Raw genomic sequence first — 20,772 nt, 5'->3', positions numbered from 1 at the left:
GAGTTGGAGTGAGTGCATTCGGAAAGTATTCAGACCCCTTCCCTTTTTCCACATTTTGTTACATTACAGCCTTATTCTAAAATTGATTAAATATTTTTTTCCCTTATCAATCTACACACAATACCCCATAATAACAAAGCCAAAACAATTTATTTTTTTGGGAAGCAAATTTAGTAACAATCTAAACAGAAATACCTTATTTACATTAGTATTCAGACCCTTTGCTATGAGACTCAAAATTGAGCTCAGGTGCATCCTGTTTCCATTGATGATCCTTGAGATGTTTCTACAACTTGATTGGAGTCCACCTGTGGTCAATTCAATTGATTGGACATGATTTGGAAAGGCACACACCTGTCTATATAAGGTCCCACAGTTGACAGTGCATGTCAGAGCAAAAACCAAGCCATGAGGTTGAAGGAATTGTCCGCAGAGCTCTGAGACAGGATTGTGTCTAGGCACAGATCTGGGGAAGGTTACCAAAAAATGTCTGCAGAATTGAAGGTCCCCAAGAACACAGTGGCCTCCATCATTCTTAAACGGAAGAAGTTTGGAACCACCAAGACTCTTCCTAGAGCTGGCCGCCTGGCCAAATTGAGCAATCGGGGGAGAAGGGCCTTGGTCAGGGAGGTTAGCAAGAACCCGATGGTCACTCTGACAGCGCTCTAGAGTTCCTCTCTGGAGATGGGAGAACCTTCCAGAAGGACAACCATCTCTGCAGCACTCCACCAATCAGGCCTTTATGGTAGAGTGGCCAGATGGAAGCAACTCCTCAGTAAAAGGCACATGACAGCCCGCTTGGAGTTTGCCAAAAGGCACCTAAAAGACTCTCAGACCATGAGAAACAAGATTCTCTGGTCTGATGAAACCAAGGTTGAACTCTTTTGCTTGAATGCCAAGCGTCACATCTGGAGGAAACCTGGCACCATCCCTACGGTGAAGCATGGTGGTGGCAGCATCATGCTGTGGGGATGTTTTTCAGCGGCAGGGACTGGGAGACTAGTCAGGATTGTGGGAAAGATGAACGGAGCAAAGTACAGAGAGATCCTTGATGAAAACCTGCTCCAGAGCGCTCAGGACCTCAGACTGGGGTGAAGGTTCACTTTCCAACAGGACAACGACCCTAAGCACACAGCCAAGACAACGTAGGAGTGGCTTCGGGACAAGTCTCTGAATGTCCTTGAGTGGCCCAGCCAGAGCCCGGACTTGAACCCGATCGAACATCTCTGGAGAGAACTGAAAATAGCTCTGCAGCGACGCTCCCCATCCAACCTGACAGAGCTTGAGAGGATCTGCAGAGAAGAATGGGAGAAACTCCCCAAATACAGGTGTGTCAAGCTTGTAGCGTCATACCCAAGAAGACTTGAGGCTGTAATCGCTGCCAAAGGCGCTTCAACAAAGTACTGAGTAAAGGGTCTGAATACTTATGCAAATGTCATAGTTCCGTTTGTAATTTTTTATACATTTGCGAACATTTCTAAAAGCCTGTTTTTGCTTTTATTTAGGTAAAAGTATTAATATGGGAAAGAATCAAGAAAGACTTTTGAGAGGAGTTGACTTACCTCAGAACATTTTTCAACTTTCTGACCTTTGGTTATAATGTAATTGGTCATCACCACAAAAGAAGAGTCCCCCTGAGGTACGAACGAGAGAGAGGGAGAGGGAGGGAGGGAGAGAGGGAGAGGGAGGGAGGGAGAGAGGGAGAGGGAGGGAGGGAGAGAGGGAGAGGGAGGGAGGGAGAGAGGGAGAGAGGGAGGAGGGAGGGAGGGAGGGAGGGAGGGAGGGAGAGAGGGAGGGAGGGAGAGGGAGAGGGGGAGAGGGAGGGAGAGAGAAATGAGAATGTTATCTTCAACTTAAAAAATCATACAGTTTAAAGAGATATGACTTCTTCATACAATACCTATAGCAAAGCCTCTATCCATTCCCTATGGGAGCATCCGGCTCTACTACCCTACTGGATGGGTAGTTTGACCTGTCAATGTCATAATGTCGGAAGGTCACCAGACGAAATCAGTTGAAGGGTGATATTTGACCTCCTCACAGACCTGCATGTTATAGTGTAACTTTCACTCTGATTCACAGCAATAAAATGCTACCTACATTAAACAGGTCCAAACTATAGAGAACTGAAAATAACTATAGAGAAACTGAAACCTTTGTTATTTACTTGTACACCTTATGTGCCTAATTGGAACAAAATAGTTCATTTGGGAAAACTTATCCAGAACGCTGCAGCCCGTCTGGTGTTCAACCTTCCCAAGTTCTCTCATGTCACCCCGCTCCTCCGCACACTCCACTGGCTTCCAGTTGAAGCTCGCATCTACTACAAAACCATGGTGCTTGCCTATGGAGCTGTGAGGGGAACGGCACCTCCTTACCTTCAGGCTCTGATCAGACCCTACACCCAAACGAGGGCACTACGTTCATCCACCGCTGGCCTGCTAGCCCCCCTACCTCTACGGAAGCACAGTTCCCGCTCAGCCCAGTCAAAGCTATTCGCTGCTCTGGCACCCCAATGGTGGAACAAGCTCCCCCAAGACGCCAGGACAGCGGAGTCACTGACCACCTTACGGAGACACTTGAAACCCTACCTCTTTAAGGAATACCTGGAATAGTCTAACAGTAATCCTTCTACACCCCCCCTCCCCCAGTGGTGGTTGTCCCACTGGCTATCCTAAGTTGAATGCACCAATTTGTAAGTCGCTCTGGATAAGAGTGTCTGCTAAATGACTTAAATGTAAATGTAAATGTAAATGTAGGTAACCTGAATTGATCTACAGAGCTGGGCGCCTGCCAAAGGAGTTATAGCTGGGGTCTCGTTGGATATAAACTCAGCAAAAAAAGAAACTCCCTTTTTAGGGACCCTGTCTTTCAAAGATAACTCGTAAAAATCAAAATAACTTCACAGATCTTCATTGTAAAGGGTTTAAACACTGTTTCCCATGCTTGTTCAATGAACCATAAACAATTAATGAACATGCACCTATGGAACGGTCGTTAAGACACTAACAGCTTACAGACGGTAGGCAATTAAGGTCACAGTTATGAAAACTTAGGACACTAAAGAGGCCTTTCTACTGACTCTGAAAAACACCAAAAGAAAGATGCCCAGGGTCCCTGCTCATCTGCATGAATGTGCCTTAGGCATGCTGCAAGGAGGCATGAGGCATGATGCGGCCAGGGCAATAAATTGCAATGTCCGTACTGTGAGACGCCTAAGACAGCGCTACAGGGAGACAGGAAGGACAGCTGATCGTCCTTGCAGTGGCAGACCACGTGTAACAACACCTGCGCACAGGATCGGTTCATCCAAACATCACACCTGCGGGACAGGTACAGGATGGCAACAACAATTGCCAGAGTTACACCAGGAACGCACAATCCCTCCATCAGTGCTCAGACTGTCCGCAATAGGCTGAGAAAGGCTGGACTGAGGGCTTGTAGGCCTGTTGTAAGGCAGGTCCTCACCAGACATCACCGGCAACAACGTCGCCTATGGGCACAAACCCACCGTCGCTGGACCAGACAGGACCGGCAAAAAGTGCTCTTCACTGACGAGTCGCGGTTTTGTCTCACCAGGGGTGATGGTCGGATTCGCGCTTATCGTCGAAGGAATGAGCGTTACACCGAGGCCTGTACTCTGGAGCGGGATCGATTTGGAAGTGGAGGGTCCGTCATGGTCTGTGGCGGTGTGTCACAGCATCATCGGACTGAGCTTGTTGTCATTGCAAGCAATCTCAACGCTGTGCGTTACAGGGAAGACATCATCCTCCCTCATGTGGTACCCTTCCTGCAGGCTCATCCTGACATGACCCTCCAGCATGACAATGCCACCAGCCATACTGCTCGTTCTGTGCGTGATTTCCTGCAAGACAGGAATGTCAGTGTTCTGCCATGGCCAGCGAAGATCCCGGATCTCAATCCCATTGAGCACATCTGGGACCTGTTGGATCGGAGGGTGAGGGCTAGGGCCATTCCCCCCAGAAATGTCCGGGAACTTGCAGGTGCCTTGGTGGAAGAGTGGGGTAACATCTCACAGCAAGAACTGGCAAATCTGGTGCAGTCCATGAGGAGGAGATGCACTGCGGTACTTAATGCAGCTGGTGGCCACACCAGATACTGACTGTTACTTATGATTTTGACCCCCCCTTTGTTCAGGGACACATTATTCAATTTCTGTTAGTCACATGTCTGTGGAACTTGTTCAGTTTATGTCTCAGTTGTTGAATCTTGTTATGTTCATACAACTATTTACACATGTTAAGTTTGCTGAAAATAAACGCAGTTGACAGTGAGAGGACGTTTCTTTTTTTGCTGTGTTTAGATGGCTAGTACCTTAGTGGTCAGTGCACGTCACCTGACCCGTACCTTAGTGGTCAGTGCACGTCACCTGACCCGTACCTTAGTGGTCAGTGCACGTCACCTGACCCGTACCTTAGTGGTCAGTGCACATCACCTGACCCGTATGGTAAATGGAAGGAAGGAGAAAAGCCTGTCGATAATATTGTTGTTTGAGGAGACTCTACCTGAACATGTGAAGCTTGGATGTGTGAGGTACGCGGTGAGAGCATTTGTGTCCAAACCACTACAGTGCGGGAATTGTAAAGGATAGGGTCACGTGTCAAATGTTTGCAGACGGGAAAAGTATGATCTTGAAGAATCTGTGAATGGAAAATGTTGCAACTGTGGTGGGGATCGTACTCCGAACTTCCTTGTGTGCCCTGTTAGGGTGAAGGAGGTTGAGGTTTCAAGGATCAGGGCTGTGCAGCGGATCTCCTATGTGGAGGCGGTGAAGAGAGACGAAGGGGCAAGAGGCAACAGTGTTGAAGATATGGCGGTGGATGCATTGCAACCAGTTGCTAGTGTTTTAAGTCAATCGACTGATCTGGATACAATCATTGTGAAGAAGGTGGATTTTGTGGCATTTATAGCCACAGTGATTAATTGTACAGCACAAGTGTCTATGAAGTCCAAGAAGCTGGATATCATTATATCTGCAGCTGAGAAGTTTTTGGGGGCTCCAAGACATCCCGACAGAAACACTGCAAGGACTATTGTCGCTAGGAAATCTCCCACCCTCACAGGAGACTTCTGAGCCTGTGTAGGGGCCTGATTAGAATTAGGTTTTTACAGAAAAGCAGGTTGATTTTGTTTAGGTAATTTATTTTTTGATAGTTTGTATGATATTTTGATTCTTTTTACCCAAATGTTTTCCTTTTTGGGATCCTTATTATTCACCGGTACAGTAGGTGGCAGTAATGCACATCCAATTGTCGCGAACGCCATTATACCATAGAAGAAGAAAAAAAATTCACCAGCCTTAAAAAGTAAAGAAATATCGACGTGGCAACAAAAATAGCAAGGAAAAAATATTGATCTCACCATGAGGTAGGTGATCCCCCTTAGAACCGGTTGCTTTCAATTGTTCAACAACTCCGTTTAGAAGCCTATAACCAATCAATCAATCAATCAATCCACTGTTTAATAAATCAACCAATCCACTGTTTGGAGAGGCACGCCGGAACGGGTAGGCTTTACACTTATTCCAGATCCCTACTAGAGATCTAAAAAAACACTTTACAGATTACATTCTCTAGAACCTTGTGAAACTAGGTCACACACAGATGCCGCGTTCAAAACATCTGGGAACTCAGGTCGAGTTGGAATTTCAAGTTGGATGACTGTTCAAATCTTTTTTTTTACTTTTTTTTTTTCCCAGTTCCAAGTAGTTTTGAACTGAAGTCAGAGATTTCCCAGTTCCGAGTTGTTTTGAACGAGACATTACTCTCTCTCCTCCCACAGTGAGAACAGACAGGCATTTTTTGACCCCTATTTTCTCCCATCAGCCCCCAGTACTTAAAGATACAGCATTTGACAGTGCAGTCCATTAAAATATTAAACATAAGATCATAGACCAGACAGTTGGAAAATTACATCATCTTTCCTCTCTCCCTACTGGGCTGCCTCAACTAACTTGATAGTTCACTGGCCTAAATGTGTAACATTTGTTACAACATGACAAACCTTTTGTCACTGTTGTTATGGTAACAGACCTATAGCCCTCCCCATAGAAATATAATGACTGAATAACATGAGGGTGCAGTCAAATAGCCCTGGTCTAGTAACACTATTAATATGACTCTCGCTATCTGGTTTCCTTCTATTGGCCCTCTCCCAAGTCTTGACCATGATGTCTTTCATGTTAATGTTGACTAACTCATAAGTGGAGGCCATATATAGCATTAATAAGGATTGGTACTGGAGCCTTCCTGCCTGGGTAACTGCATTACATGGCATCAGACCTGGGTTCAAATACTATTTCAAATCGTTTCGCTGTGCTTGATTAAACTTGCCTGTGAGCTTGCCCAATGGAAAAGTCAAAGGTTTCCAAAATGCAAACCCCGGCCGCCTGACACTCAAGGCAGGCTAATGTATTTTAAAGATATTAAATACTATTTAAACCCAGGTCTGGATGGCATGCTTGTGTAATTCGGTCACAGGATGCTAAGTCACTGACTGTGACCACATTGGGAAGAAGTGGTAATTATCATGCAAAGACTGATGGGATAGCATCAATTAATGTCAATGTTATGCAGTAGAATGGCAGCTAATTGACAATGCAGTTAGTCAGTATAATTCAATTGTGGATTAATCTAATTAAGACATGTCTGTGTAGTGACAGTGGTACAAGACTGCTTTTACTGCTACTGCTACTGCTACTGCTACTACTACTACTACTACTACTACTACTACTACTAGTACTACTACTACTACTACTACTACTACTATAAAAATTTTGTATTATTCTTCTTATTTAACCAGGTAAGCCAGTTGAGAACAAAGTTCTCATTTACAACTGCGACCTGGCCAAGATAAAGCAAAGCAGTGCGATAAAAACAACAACAACACAGAGTTACATATGGGGTAAACAAAACATAAGGTCAATAACACAATAGAAAATCTATATACAGTGTGTGCAAATGTAGTAAGTTATGGAGGTAAGGCAATAAATAGGCCATAGTGCAAAATAATTACAATTTAGTATTAACACTGGAATGATAGATGTGCAGAAGATGATGTGCAAATAGAGATACTGGGGTGCAAATGAGCAAAATAAATAACAATGTAAATAACAATATGGGGATGAGGTAGTTGGGTGGGCTAATTACAGATGGGCTGTGTACAGGTGCAGTAATTGGTAAGCTGCTCTGACAACTGATGCTTAAAGTTAGTGAGGGAGATAAGTGTCTCCAGCTTCAGAGAGTTTTGCAGTTCGTTCCAGTCATTTGCAGCAGAGAACTGGAAGGAATGGCGGCCAAAGGAGGTGTTGGCTTTGGGGATGACCAGTGAGATATACCTGCTGGAACGCATACTATGGGTGGGTGTTGCTATGGTGACCAATGATCTAAGATAAGGCGGGGATTTGCCTAGAAGTGATTTATAGATTACCTGGAGCCAGTGGGTTTGGCGATGAATATGTAGTGAGGGCCAGCCAACGAGAGCGTACAGGTCACAATGGTGGGTAGTATATGGGGCTTTGGTGACAAAACGGATGGCACTGTGATAGACCACATCCAATTTGCTGAGTAGAGTGTTGGAAGCTATTTTGTAAATGACATTGCCGAAGTCAAGGATCGGTAGGATAGTCAGTTTTACGAGGGCATGTTTAGCAGCATGAGTGAAGGAGGCTTTGTTGCGAAATAGGAAGCCGATTCTAGATTTAACTTTGGATTGGAGATGCTTAATGTGAGTCTGGGAGGAGAGTTTACAGTCTAACCAGTTACCTAGGTATTTGTAGTTGTCCACATATTCTAAATCAGACCCGCCGAGAGTAGTGATTCTAGTCGGGCGGGCGGGTGCAAGCAGCGTTCGATTGAAGAGCATGCATTTAGTTTTACTAGTGTTTAAGAGCAGTTGGAGGCCACGGAAGGAGTGTTGTATGGCATTGAAGCTCATTTAGAGGTTTGTTAACACAGTGTCCAATGAAGGGCCAGATGTATACAAAATGGTGTTGTCTGCGTAGAGGTGGATCTTAGAGTCACCAGCAGCAAGAGCGACATCATTGATATACACAGAGAATAGAGTCGGCCCGAGAATTGAACCATGTGGCACCTCCATAGAGACTGCCAGAGGTCCAGACAACAGGCACTCCGATTTGACACATTGAACTCTATCTGAGAAGTAGTTGGTGAACCAGGCGAGGCAGTCATTTGAGAAACTATGGCTATGTAGTCTGCCAATAAGAATGCGGTGGTTGACAGAGTCAAAAGCCTTGGCCAGGTCGATGAAGACGGCTGCACAGTACTGTCTTTTATCGATTGCGGTTATAATATCGTTTAGGACCTTGAGCGTGGCTGAGGTGCACCCATGACCAGCTCAGAAACCAGATTGCATAGCGGAGAAGGTATGGTGGGATTCGAAATGGTCGGTGATCTGTTTGTTAACTTGGCTTTCAAATACTTTCGAAAGGCAGGGCAGGATGGGTATAGATCTGTAACAGTTTGGATCTAGAGTGTCACCCCCTTTGAAGAGGGGGATGACCGTGGCAGCTTTCCAATCTCTGGGGATCTCAGACGATACGAAAGAGAGATTGAACAGGCTAGTAATAGGGGTTGCGACAATTTCGGCGGCTAATTTCAGAAAGAAAGGGTCCAGATTGTCTAGCCCAGCTGATTTGTAGGGGTCCAGATTTAGCAGCTCTTTCAGGACATCAGCTATCTGAATTTGGGTGAAGGAGAAGCGGGGGGGCATGGGCAAGTTGCAGCGGAGGGTGCAGAGCTGGTGGCCGGGGTAGGGGTAGCCAGGTGGAAAGCATGGCCAGCCGTAGCAAAATGCTTATTGAAATTCTCGATTATCGTAGATTTATCGGTGGTGACAGTGTTTCCTAGCCTCAGTGTAGTGGGTAGCTGGGAGGAGGTGCTCTTATCCTCCATGGACTTTACAGTATCCCAAACCTTTTTGGAGTTAGTGCAACAGGATGTAAATGTCTGTTTGAAAAAGCAAGCCTTTGCTTTCCTAACTGCTTGTGTATATTGGTTCCTGACTTCCCTGAAAAGTTGCATATCGCGGGGGCTGTTCGATGCTAATGCAGTACGCCACAGGATGTTTTTGTGCTGGTCAAGGGCAGTCAAGTCTGGGGTGAACCAGGGGCTATATCTGTTCTTAGTTCTGAATTTTTTGAATGGGGCATGCTTATTTAAGATGGAGAGGAAAGCACTTTTGAAGAACATCCAGGCATCCTCTACTGACGGAATGAGGTCAATATCCATCCAGGAGACCCGGGCCAGGTCAATTAGAAAGGCCTGCTCGCTGAAGTGTTTTAGGGAGCATTTGACAGTGATGAGGGGTGGTCGTTTGACCGCGGACCCATTACGGACGCAGGCAATGAGGCAGTGATCGCTGAGATCCTGGTTGAAGACAGCAGAGGTGTATGTAGAGGGTAAATTAGTCAGGATGATATCTATGAGGGTGCCCATGTTTACGGATTTAGGGTTGTACCTGGTAGGTTCCTTGAATTTTTGTGTGAGATTGAGGGCATCTAGTTTAGATTGTAGGACGGCCGGGGTGTTAAGCATATCCCAGTTTAGGTCACCAAGCAGTACAAACTCTATGCTCAATGTACTACCTATTTTCATTGTCTATAAAATAAATGCCTTTGGGTGTAACACAATGTTGAATCACTGAATCAAATTCTGCGTAACCAGTATCAATGTCATTGTTTTGGAAATCACCATGACACTCAGATAGATACCTTGAATAGGTAAACAGATACCATACATTATTATAAGAGACACGGTCATCTTCAGGTAGATACCTTGAATATTATAGGTAAATAGATACGGACACAAGATGACAGGCTGTATAATCTTGCATAAGTGTTTCATCTTCTTCTTGCGGTTTGGCATTGATCTCCCTCCTCCTGACCATCAGCCAAACCAGTTCTGAAATAAATAAACCAATCATGGCCACACCTCTCAGAGCACACATCAGTGTCTTCTTTATGGCTTGGGCAAACAATGGACTGTCACTGTGTTTACAGAGAGTCTCCTGTTTGTCTCTGTATCTGCCTAACATGTGTGCAGGATCAGGATGCGTGCAAAGGAACCACTCGTGACAGTTAGGTACAGTTTCTCTCTCACGCCTGTTTGTTAACAATCAGGATGTGAGTGTTTTTAAACTCCTGGATCACTCTGTCTCAGTAATCTTCATCTTCTTCAGTCTGTCAGACATCTTCTGACTTCCCTAGATGAATCTCTCTGTAGTACTTTATACTACACGACTATTACAATACTACTACACTACTATTACACTACGACAACACTACTACACTACTAATACCTTACTACACTACCACCACACTACTACACTACTATTACAATACTACCACACTGCTACACTACTATTGCAATACAACGACACTACTATTACAATACAACTACACTACTACACTACTATTACACTATGACAACACTGCTACACTACTACTACACTACTACTACAATACTACTACCCTACTATTACACTACTATTACAATACTACTACACTACTGTTACGGATACAGGTATCCTGTGTTTTTGTGTGTTTCTCTCCTTCTGCCCTAATCACAGGTGTCCTGTATGTTCCTGATTGGTGGTCGTTGAGGTGTCTGCTGATTGGACCAATCAGTGAACATTCCTGTGCATTGCACCACCTGTTACTCGTTTTTTTCAATCACACATCCCATTGTATAAAAACCAGTCACTTGTGTTAGTTGTGAGAGAGAGAGACTATTTCCGTATGTGAGTATGGACACGGTGGTGTCCTGTTTTTGTTTACTCACTAAGTTGCTGGTTACTATGATTGGTAATTCTGTTAGACCACTGTTTTGTATGTGAGTAATGGATACTGTGATGTCCTGTGTTTAGAGTACTCATTTACTTGCTGGTTACTCTGTTTGGTAACTATTGTGTGTTTCTGGGAAAAGGGGAGTTTGAGCTAGCTGCCCTTGGGCATACATTTCCCGTAGAAAGAACTGTCTATAAACACTAGTTAGACCTGAGCGGACCACCCACTGTATTTTTGTATGGTAGCAGTAGCCTAGCGGTTCTTGAGGCAGGCAAGATCAGTTTAGGGGGTGTTTACACTATTGTTTCATTTCTTGGGTCCTGCTCAGCCCTTTTTCCCAAACCGTTACCGTGTGTTCAGAAATAAACCATTTGTGTTTGACGGTAGTTCATGGTTGTTGTGTCATATTTGTTCTCACTGTTCCATGTCACACTTATAATTTACATGAATTATGTTACGGGTCTCATGTCCATCACCCTAGACGTTCAAAGCCACGGGGTTCGTAACATAAAGTGGGGGTTCGTCCGGGATCTATCCCATGCTACTCATGCAAATTAGTAAGTGTCTGGTTCAGTGTTGAGCTTGGCAGCTGTAACTACCTGTTTTTTTTTGTGTTCAGTAGTCGACGGCTCGTGTTGCTAGTAGGATGGCTACTTTTGAGTTGGAAGCATTTTTGGAAAACCCTACGTGGGAGGTTTTTGAGAATTGCCGTAGAGTGGATCTACAGGTTTTGGCTGACCACTTTTCTGTACCGATATCAAGGGTTTTAGTGAAAGCCGAAGTGAGGAAAGCAGTGTTAGAAATATTGTTGAGCGAGCGAGTGCTTGAGTTACCGCCGCCTGAGTCTGCTGCTCCTGTAGGGGAGGTGGTGGCTGTTCCTGTAAGCCCATCAGTGTCTGAGGACGAGGCTAAGGCTCCAGCCACATTGCCCCGTTATGACCCACTCTCCCCACTGACTGACAGTGATGCCAGGATGGATGTCCGCTTGACGCGGCTCCAAATGGAGGCGGAAGAGCGGGCACAAATCAGGCTAGACAAGCTGGAAACGCGTAGGCTTGATCAGGAACTGGAGATGCGTAAGATGGAACTGGAGACGCGTAGGCTTGATCAAGAACTGGAGATGCGTAAAATGGAACTAGAGGCAGAAACAGCGAGGTTAGTCTCTGCTCATACTATGCCTGCTAGTGAGCCATCCTCACCAGCTGTGTCATCTGCTACGTTTGATATTAGTAGGCAGATCACCTTGGTACCTGTGTTCAGGGAGTCAGAGGTTGATTCCTATTTCAGTGTGTTTGAACGTATAGCGGTAGCATTGAAATGGCCCGAAGAGGTATGGTGCCTATTACTTCAGTGTAAACTAACAGGTAAAGCCCAAGAGGTTCTGGCAGCGCTACCTCTTGAAGACAGTTTGAATTATGAAGTGGTCAAAGCTACTGTTCTTCGTGCCTATGAGCTTGTTCCTGAGGCATATCGACAGAGATTTAGGTCTCATAAAAAGTCTCCTACTCAGACTTATGTGGAGTTTGCTAGAGACAAAGGAAATCTGTTTGACAAATGGCACAGTGCTAGTAAAGTAACTGATTTTAACTCTCTACGGGAGTTAATCTTGTTAGAAGAGTTTAAAAATTGCTTACCGGAACGCATTGTAGTTTATCTGAACGAACAGAAAGTATCCTCACTGTCGGAAGCGTCTGTATTGGCAGACGAAGTTTGTGTTGACGATAAGAGCGTGTTTTCGGCTCGTACGGAGAGCAGGGCTGCGGAGTTGCTAACTTTTAGTCCTAGTCGACCAGCAGTACATCCAGCACGCCAAAAAGATGTGCGTCACTGTTTCTATTGTCATAAGGTGGGACATATGGTTAATGATTGCTTTCTGCTAAAACGCAAACCGGGATGCCTCAGCACGCCAGGCCGCCAACGGGTGTTGGGCTGATTCGTACGGTTGTGGGGGCCGGAATCAAGACAGAGGCCTCATAGTGAATGTGGTTTGAAAGTCCCTGTCCCAGATCACAGTTATGAACCGTTCATTTTTGAGGGGTTTGTTTCTATAGCAGATGACGGCGTCTCAGCGTCCAGTTAGAATCCTCAGAGATACTGGTGCGGCGCGAGTCGTTCATACTAGCTGATGTGTTGCCCTTGTCTAAAAATACATATTGTGGTTCCAGTGTGTTAGTACAAGGAATTGAAATGGGATTTGTCCCAGTGCCATTGCACTTTGTGAACGTACACTCTGAGTTAGTCAGTGGATTGTTCAGAGTTGGTGTACGTCCTATGTTGCCAGTAAAAGGTGTGAACATTTATAATGGGCAACGATATTGCCGGAGGAAAGGTGATACCCGTATTGGAGGTAATGGATAAAAGTGACCAGTCTCTCTCCGAGGAGCTGGCACAGGGTTATCCAGATGTGTTCCCCGCTTGTGCTGTCACACGTGCTCAAGCACGACAAGTGGGTGAAGTGATAGATTTGTCGAACACGATTCTATTCAGAGAGTGTGACCCAGAGGATAGTTTGGGTGCTACCTCTGGTAAGCTGGTGCAGTCTGACCAACAGCCCAAAGAAAGGAAGAAGGATGTGGAACTTGTTGCTGAGGCAATACAGTTACCAGTTACTCGTGAGCAGCTGATCGCTAACCAACAGGTTGACATTAGCCTGGCTAAATGTTTTTCTAGTGTTGTCTCAGAGGAAGAGCTAAAGAAGAAAAACATGGCATGCTTCATTGATGGTAATCTCCTCATGCGTAAATGGACATCCCATGTTGACGCTGGTGGAGATTGGAATGCTGTTTACCAAATAGTGATTCCTACAGCCTTTCGACAAAATGTTTTATCCCTCGCTCATGATCACCAGTGGTCCGGACATCTGGGAGTCACCAAGACTTATGATCGAGTTTTGCGACATTTCTTTTGGCCTGGCTTAAAACAAGATGTGGCTCGGTTCTGTCGGACTTGCCACACCTGTCAAGTAGTTGGGAAACCGAACCAGGTTATTTCCCCCGCGCCTCTTTGTCCCATACCGGCCATAGGTGAACCCTTCGAACATGTGATGGTTGATTGTGTTGGACCATTACCAAAAACAAAATCTGGTAACCAGTTTATGTTGACAATTATGTGTGTGGCCACCAGGTACCCAGAGGCCATTCCTCTGCGAAGAGGGGTTGGATAATGTGTTGGCAGATGCTTTGTCTCGTGTGTAATGATCTAGGTTTTTTTTTATCCCGGCAGGATGATTATTGAATTTTGGGTGTTGTGATGGTACGTGTGTCGCAAACCATTGTGGTTTGCTCTTTTAAGGGTGGGAGTGTTACGGATACAGGTATCCTGTGTGTTTGTGTGTTTCTCTCCTTCTGCCCTAATCACAGGTGTCCTGTATGTTCCTGATTGGTGGTCGTTGAGGTGTCTGCTGATTGGACCAATCAGTGAACATTCCTGTGCATTGCACCACCTGTTACTCGTTTTTTTCAATCACACATCCCATTGTATAAAAACCAGTCACTTGTGTTAGTTGTGAGAGAGAGAGACTATTTCCGTATGTGAGTATGGACACGGTGGTGTCCTGTTTTTGTTTACTCACTAAGTTGCTGGTTACTATGATTGGTAATTCTGTTAGACCACTGTTTTGTATGTGAGTAATGGATACTGTGATGTCCTGTGTTTAGAGTACTCATTTACTTGCTGGTTACTCTGTTTGGTAACTATTGTGTGTTTCTGGGAAAAGGGGAGTTTGAGCTAGCTGCCCTTGGGCATACATTTCCCGTAGAAAGAACTGTCTATAAACACTAGTTAGACCTGAGCGGACCACCCACTGTATTTTTGTATGGTAGCAGTAGCCTAGCGGTTCTTGAGGCAGGCAAGATCAGTTTAGGGGTGTTTTACACTATTGTTTCATTTCTTGGGTCCTGCTCAGCCCTTTTTCCCAAACCGTTACCGTGTGTTCAGAAATAAACCATTTGTGTTTGACGGTAGTTCATGGTTGTTGTGTCATATTTGTTCTCACTGTTCCATGTCACACTTATAATTTACATGAATTATGTTACGGGTCTCATGTCCATCACCCTAGACGTTCAAAGCCACGGGGTTCGTAACACTACTATTACAATAATACCACACTGCTACACTACTATTACAATACTACTACACTACTATTACAATACTACTACACTACTATTACACTACGACAACACTACTACACTACTAATACCTTACTACACTACCACCACACTACTACACTACTATTACAATACTACCACACTGCTACACTACTATTGCAATACAACGACACTACTATTACAATACAACTACACTGCTACACTACTACTACAATACTACTACCCTACTATTACACTACTATTACAATACTACTACACTACTATTACAATAATACCACACTGCTACACTACTATTACAATACTACTACACTACTATTACAATACTACTACACTACTATTACAATACTATCACACTACTATTACAATACTACTACACTCCTATTACAATACTACCACACTACTACACTACTATTACAATAATACCACACTGCTACACTACTATTACAATACTACTACACTAATAGTACAATACTACTACACTACTATTACAATACTACTACACTACGACAACACTACTATTACCTTACTACACTACCACCACACTACTACACTAATATTACAATACTACTACACTACTATTACAATACTACCACACTACTATTACAATACTACTACACTACTATTACAATACTATTACCTTACTACACTACTACTATACTACTATTATCTTACTACACTACTACAACAATACTACTAACTACTACTACCTTACTACACTACTACACTACTATTACAATAATACAATACTACTACACTACTCTTACCTTACTACACTACTATTACAATAATACAACACTACTACACTACTACACTACTACCATTTTTACATTTACATTTTAGTCATTTAGCAGAAGCTCTTATCCAGAGCGACTTAGAGGAGCAATTACGGTTAAGTGCCTTGCTCAAGGGCACATCGACAGATTTTTCACCTAGTCGGCTCGGGGATTAGAACCAGCGACCTTTCGGTTACTGGCACAACGCGCTTAACCACTAAGCTACCTGACGCTACTATTACAATACTACCACACTGCTACACTACTATTACAATACTACTACACTACTATTACACTACGACAACACTACTACACTACTAATACCTTACTACACTACCACCACACTACTATACTACTATTACAATAATACTACACTGCTACACTACTATTACAATACTACTACACTACTACACTACTATTACAATACTACTACACTACTATTACAATACTACCACACTACTATACCACTATTACAATACTACCACACTTCTACACTACTATTACAATACTACCACACTGCTACACTACTATTACAATACTACCACACTGCTACACTACTATTACAATACTACCACACTGCTACACTACTATTACAATACTACCACACTACTACACTACTACCACACTACTACACTACTACTACCACACTACTATACTACTATTACAGAACACTGGTAGATGTACTGTGAGGCTCAGTCCCTAAAGGTTCTAAAGATCTGTGACCTTTCAGGTCATTCATTCAGTAAAATGTCCTTCTTATAGCAATACTACTGTAGTAGGTCCACACTCAGCCAATGACCCACCTGTACAGGGAAGACGTAGTCAGCCACGTCCCAGATCCTCTCCTCTCCGGCCACATTGGTGTAACCCACCCCCTTCATCTTAGTCAAGACAGAACCCACGGCCGTGTCTGATGACTGGTAGCCTTTCTCATAGATGAACACCCACCTGGACAGGACAGAGGACACCACCAATTAATCAAACATTTTCATAAAGCCGCAACAGCTGTTGCAAAGTGCTTTACAGTAACCCGGTCTAGACCCTAAAAAGCAGAAGAACAGTGGTGAGGAAAAGGTCCCTGGAAGGCAGAAACTTTGAGAAGAACCAGACTCATACTAGTGGTTTCAGCATCAGAGATACACTACATGACCAAAGGTATGTGGACACCTGCTCGTCGAACATCTCATTCCAAAATCATGGGCATTAATATGGAGTTGGTCCCCCCTTTGCTACAGCCTCCACTCTTCTGGGAAGGCTTTCCACTAGACGTTGGAATATTGGTGAGGTTGGGCACTGATGTTGGGCGATTAGGCCTGGCTCGCAGTCGGCGTTCCAATTCATCCCAAAGTTGTTTGATGGGGTTGAGGTCAGGGCTCTGTGCAGGCCAGTCAAGTTCTTCCACACCGATCTCGACAAACCATTTCTGTAAGGACCTCGCTTTGTGCATGGGGGCATTGTCATGCTGAAACAGGAAAGGGCCTTCCCCAAACTGTTGCCACGCAGTTGGAAGCAAAGAATCGTCTAGAATGTCATTGTACGCTGTGGCATTAAGATTTCCCTTCCCTGGAACTAAGGAGCCTAGCCCGAACCATGAAAAACAGCCCCTGACTATTATTTATCCTCCACCAAACTTTACAGTTGGCACTATGCATTGGGGCAGGTAGCATTCCCCTGGCATTCGCCAAACCCAGATTCGTCCGTCGGACTGCCAGATGGTGAAGCGGGATTCATCACTCCAGAGAACACATTTCCACTGCTCCAGAGTCCAATGGTGGCGAGCTTTACACCACTCCAGCCAACACTTGGCATTGCACATGGGGATCTTAAGCTTGTGTGTGGCTGCTCAGCCATAGAAACCCATTTCATTAAGCTCCCGATGAACAGTTATTGTGCTGACGTTGCTTCCAGTGGCGGTTTGGAACTCGGTAGTGTGTGTTGCAAACGAATGACAGGCGATTTTTACGCACTTCAGCACTCTGAGGTGCCGTTCTGTGAGCTTGTAGGGCCTACCACTTCGCGGCTGAGCCGTTGTTGCTCCTAGACATTTCCACTTCACAATAACAGCACTTACAGTTGACCAGAGCAGCTCTAGCAGGGCAGAAATTTGACGAACTGACTATGACGGTCACTGAGCTCTTCAGTAAGGCCATTCTATCACCAATGTTTGTCTATGGAGATTGCACGGCTGAGTGCTCAATTTTATACACCTGTCAGCAACGGGTGTGGCTGAAATAGCCGGATCCACTAATTTGAAGGAGTGTCCACATACTTTTGTATATACATGCATTCGGAAAGTATTCAGACCCTTTACATTTTCCACATTTTGTTAAATTACAGCCTTATTCTAAAATGGATTAAATCGTTTTATCTCTCATCAATCTACACACAATACCCCAAAATGACAAAGCAAAAACAGGTTTTTAGAAAATGTTGCGAATGTATAGAAAATTAAAAACGGAAATATCACATTTACATAAGTATTCAGACCCTTTACTCAGTACTTTGTTGAAACACCTTTGGCAGCGATTACAGCCTCGAGTCTTCTTGGGTATGACGCTACAAGCTTGGCACACATGTATTTGGGGAGTTTCTCCCATTCTTCTCTGCAGTCCTTTAGGTGCCTTTTGGCAAACTCCAAGCGGGCTGTCATGGGCTTCCGTCTGGCTACTCTACCATAAAGGCCTGATTGGTGGAGTGCTGCAGAGATGGTTGTCCGTCTGGAAGGTTCTCCCATCTCCACAGAGGAACTCTGGAGCTCTGTCAGTGTGACCATCGGGTTTTTGGTCACCTCCCTGACCAAGGGCCTTCTCCCCCGATTGCTCAGTTTGGCCAGGCGGCCAGCTCTTGGAAGAGTCTTGGTTGGTCCTAATGTCTTCTATTTAAGAATGTGTTCTTGGGGACCTTCAATGCTGCAGAAATGTGTTGGTAACCTTCCCCAGATCTGTGCCTCGACACAATCCTGTCTCAGAGCTTGGTTTTTGCTCTGACATGCACTGTCAACTATGGGACCTTATATAGACAAGTGTTTGCCTTTCCAAATCATGTCCAATCAATTGAATTTACCACAGGTGGACTCAGGAAACAGGATGCACCTGAGCTCAATTTCGAGTCTCATGGCAAAGGGTCTGAATACTTGTGTATATAAGGTTTCTAAAAACCTGTTTTTGCTTTGTCATTATGGGGTATTGTGTGTAGATTGATTAGGAAAAACATTTATTTCATCAATTTTAGAATAAGGCTGTAACGTAGCAAAATGTGGAAAAAGTCAAGGGGTCTGAATACTTTCCGAATGCACTGTATAGCATATCATACCCCAGGCAAGTGCAAAGGTCCATGGGTAATACCAGCTTTCCCAGACGTCCGTTCCACATGACGCAAACAGATTACAAGGACAAGGTTACAGTACAGCAGTGTTTCCCAACTCCAGTCCTCCAGTACTCCCAACAGCCCAACTCCAGTCCTCCAGTACTCCCAACAGCCCAACTCCAGTCCTCCAGTACTCCCAACAGCCCAACCCCAGTCCTCCAGTACTCCCAACAGCCCAACTCCAGTCCTCCAGGACTCCCAACAGTCCAACTCCAGTCCTCCAGGACTCCCAACAGTCCAACTCCAGTCCTCCAGTACTCCCAACAGCCCAACTCCAGTCCTCCAGTACTCCCAACAGCCCAACTCCAGTCCTTCAGTACTCCCAACAGCCCAACTCCAGTCCTCCAGTACTCCCAACAGCCCAACTCCAGTCCTCCAGTACTCCCAACAGCCCAACTCCAGTCCTCCAGTACTCCCAACAGCCCAACTCCAGTCCTCCAGTACTCCCAACAGCCCAACTCCAGTCCTCCAGTACCCCCAACAGCCCAACTCCAGTCCTCCAGTAACCCCAACAGCCCTCCTCCAGTACTCCCAACAGCCCAACTCCAGTCCTCCAGTACTCCCAACAGCCCAACTCCTCCAGTCCTCCCAACAGCCCAACTCCAGTCCTCCCAACAGCCCAACTCCAGTCCTCCAGTACTCCCAACAGCCCAACTCCAGTCCTCCAGTCCTCCCAACAGCCCAACTCCAGTCCTCCAGTACTCCCAACAGCCCAACTCCTCCATTACTCCCAACAGCCCAACTCCAGTCCTCCAGTACTCCCAACAGCCCAACTCCAGTCCTCCAGTACTCCCAACAGCCCAACTCCAGTCCTCCAGTACTCCCAACAGCCCAACTCCTCCAGTACTCCCAACAGCCCAACTCCTCCAGTACTCCCAACAGCCCAACTCCAGTCCTCCAGTCCACCCAACAGCCCAACTCCAGTCCTCCAGTACTCCCAACAGCCCAACTCCAGTCCTCCAGTACTCCCAACAGCCCAACTCCAGTCCTCCAGTACTCCCAACAGCCCAACTCCTCCAGTACTCCCAAAACCCCCAACTCCTCCAGTACTCCCAACAGCCCAACTCCTCCAGTACTCCCAACAGCCCAACTCCAGTCCTCCAGTACTCCCAACAGCCCAACTCCAGTCCTCCAGTACTCCCAACAGCCCAACTACTCCAGTACTCCCAACAGCCCAACTCCAGTCCTCCAGTACTCCCAACAGCCCAACTCCAGTCCTCCAGTACTCCCAACAGCCCAACTCCAGTCCTCCAGTACTCCCAACAGCCCAACTCCAGTCCTCCAGTACTCCCAACAGCCCAACTCCAGTCCTCCAGTACTCCCAACAGCCCAACTCCAGTCCTCCAGTACTCCCAACAGCCCAACTCCAGTCCTCCAGTACTCCCAACAGCCCAACTCCAGTCCTCTAGTACTCCCAACAGCCCAACTCCAGTCCTCCAGTACTCCCAACAGCCCAACTCCAGTCCTCCAGTACTCCCAACAGCCCAACTCCAGTCCTCCAGTACTCCCAACAGCCCAACTCCAGTCCTCCAGTACTCCCAACAGCCCAACTCCAGTCCTCCAGTACTCCCAACAGCCCAACTCCAGTCCTCCAGTACTCCCAACAGCCCAACTCCAGTCCTCCAGTACTCCCAACAGCCCAACTCCAGTCCTCCAGTACTCCCAACAGCCCAACTCCAGTCCTCCAGTACTCCCAACAGCC

At 45.5% G+C, this 20,772-nt stretch overlaps 1 protein-coding gene across 3 annotated transcripts in view; it reads right to left on the bottom strand.

Moving 5' to 3' along the window:
• LOC121579145 (P2X purinoceptor 1) overlaps positions 1–20,772 on the bottom strand; it is a 50,892-nt gene that overhangs the window by 14,526 nt on the left and 15,594 nt on the right. For all 3 annotated transcript variants that reach the window (XM_041893468.2, XM_041893469.2, XM_041893470.2), the window contains exons 2-3: positions 16,508–16,652; positions 1,563–1,634 (exon numbers count right to left, since the gene is read on the bottom strand). In XM_041893468.2, coding sequence (XP_041749402.1) covers positions 1,563–1,634; positions 16,508–16,652 — 217 coding nt within the window. The remainder of the gene's footprint in view (positions 1–1,562; positions 1,635–16,507; positions 16,653–20,772) is intronic.

Source organism: Coregonus clupeaformis, chromosome 13 (genome assembly GCF_020615455.1).
Source record: "Coregonus clupeaformis isolate EN_2021a chromosome 13, ASM2061545v1, whole genome shotgun sequence".
Taxonomy (NCBI): Eukaryota; Metazoa; Chordata; class Actinopteri; order Salmoniformes; family Salmonidae; genus Coregonus; species Coregonus clupeaformis.
This window is presented reverse-complemented; position numbering and strand designations above follow the sequence as displayed.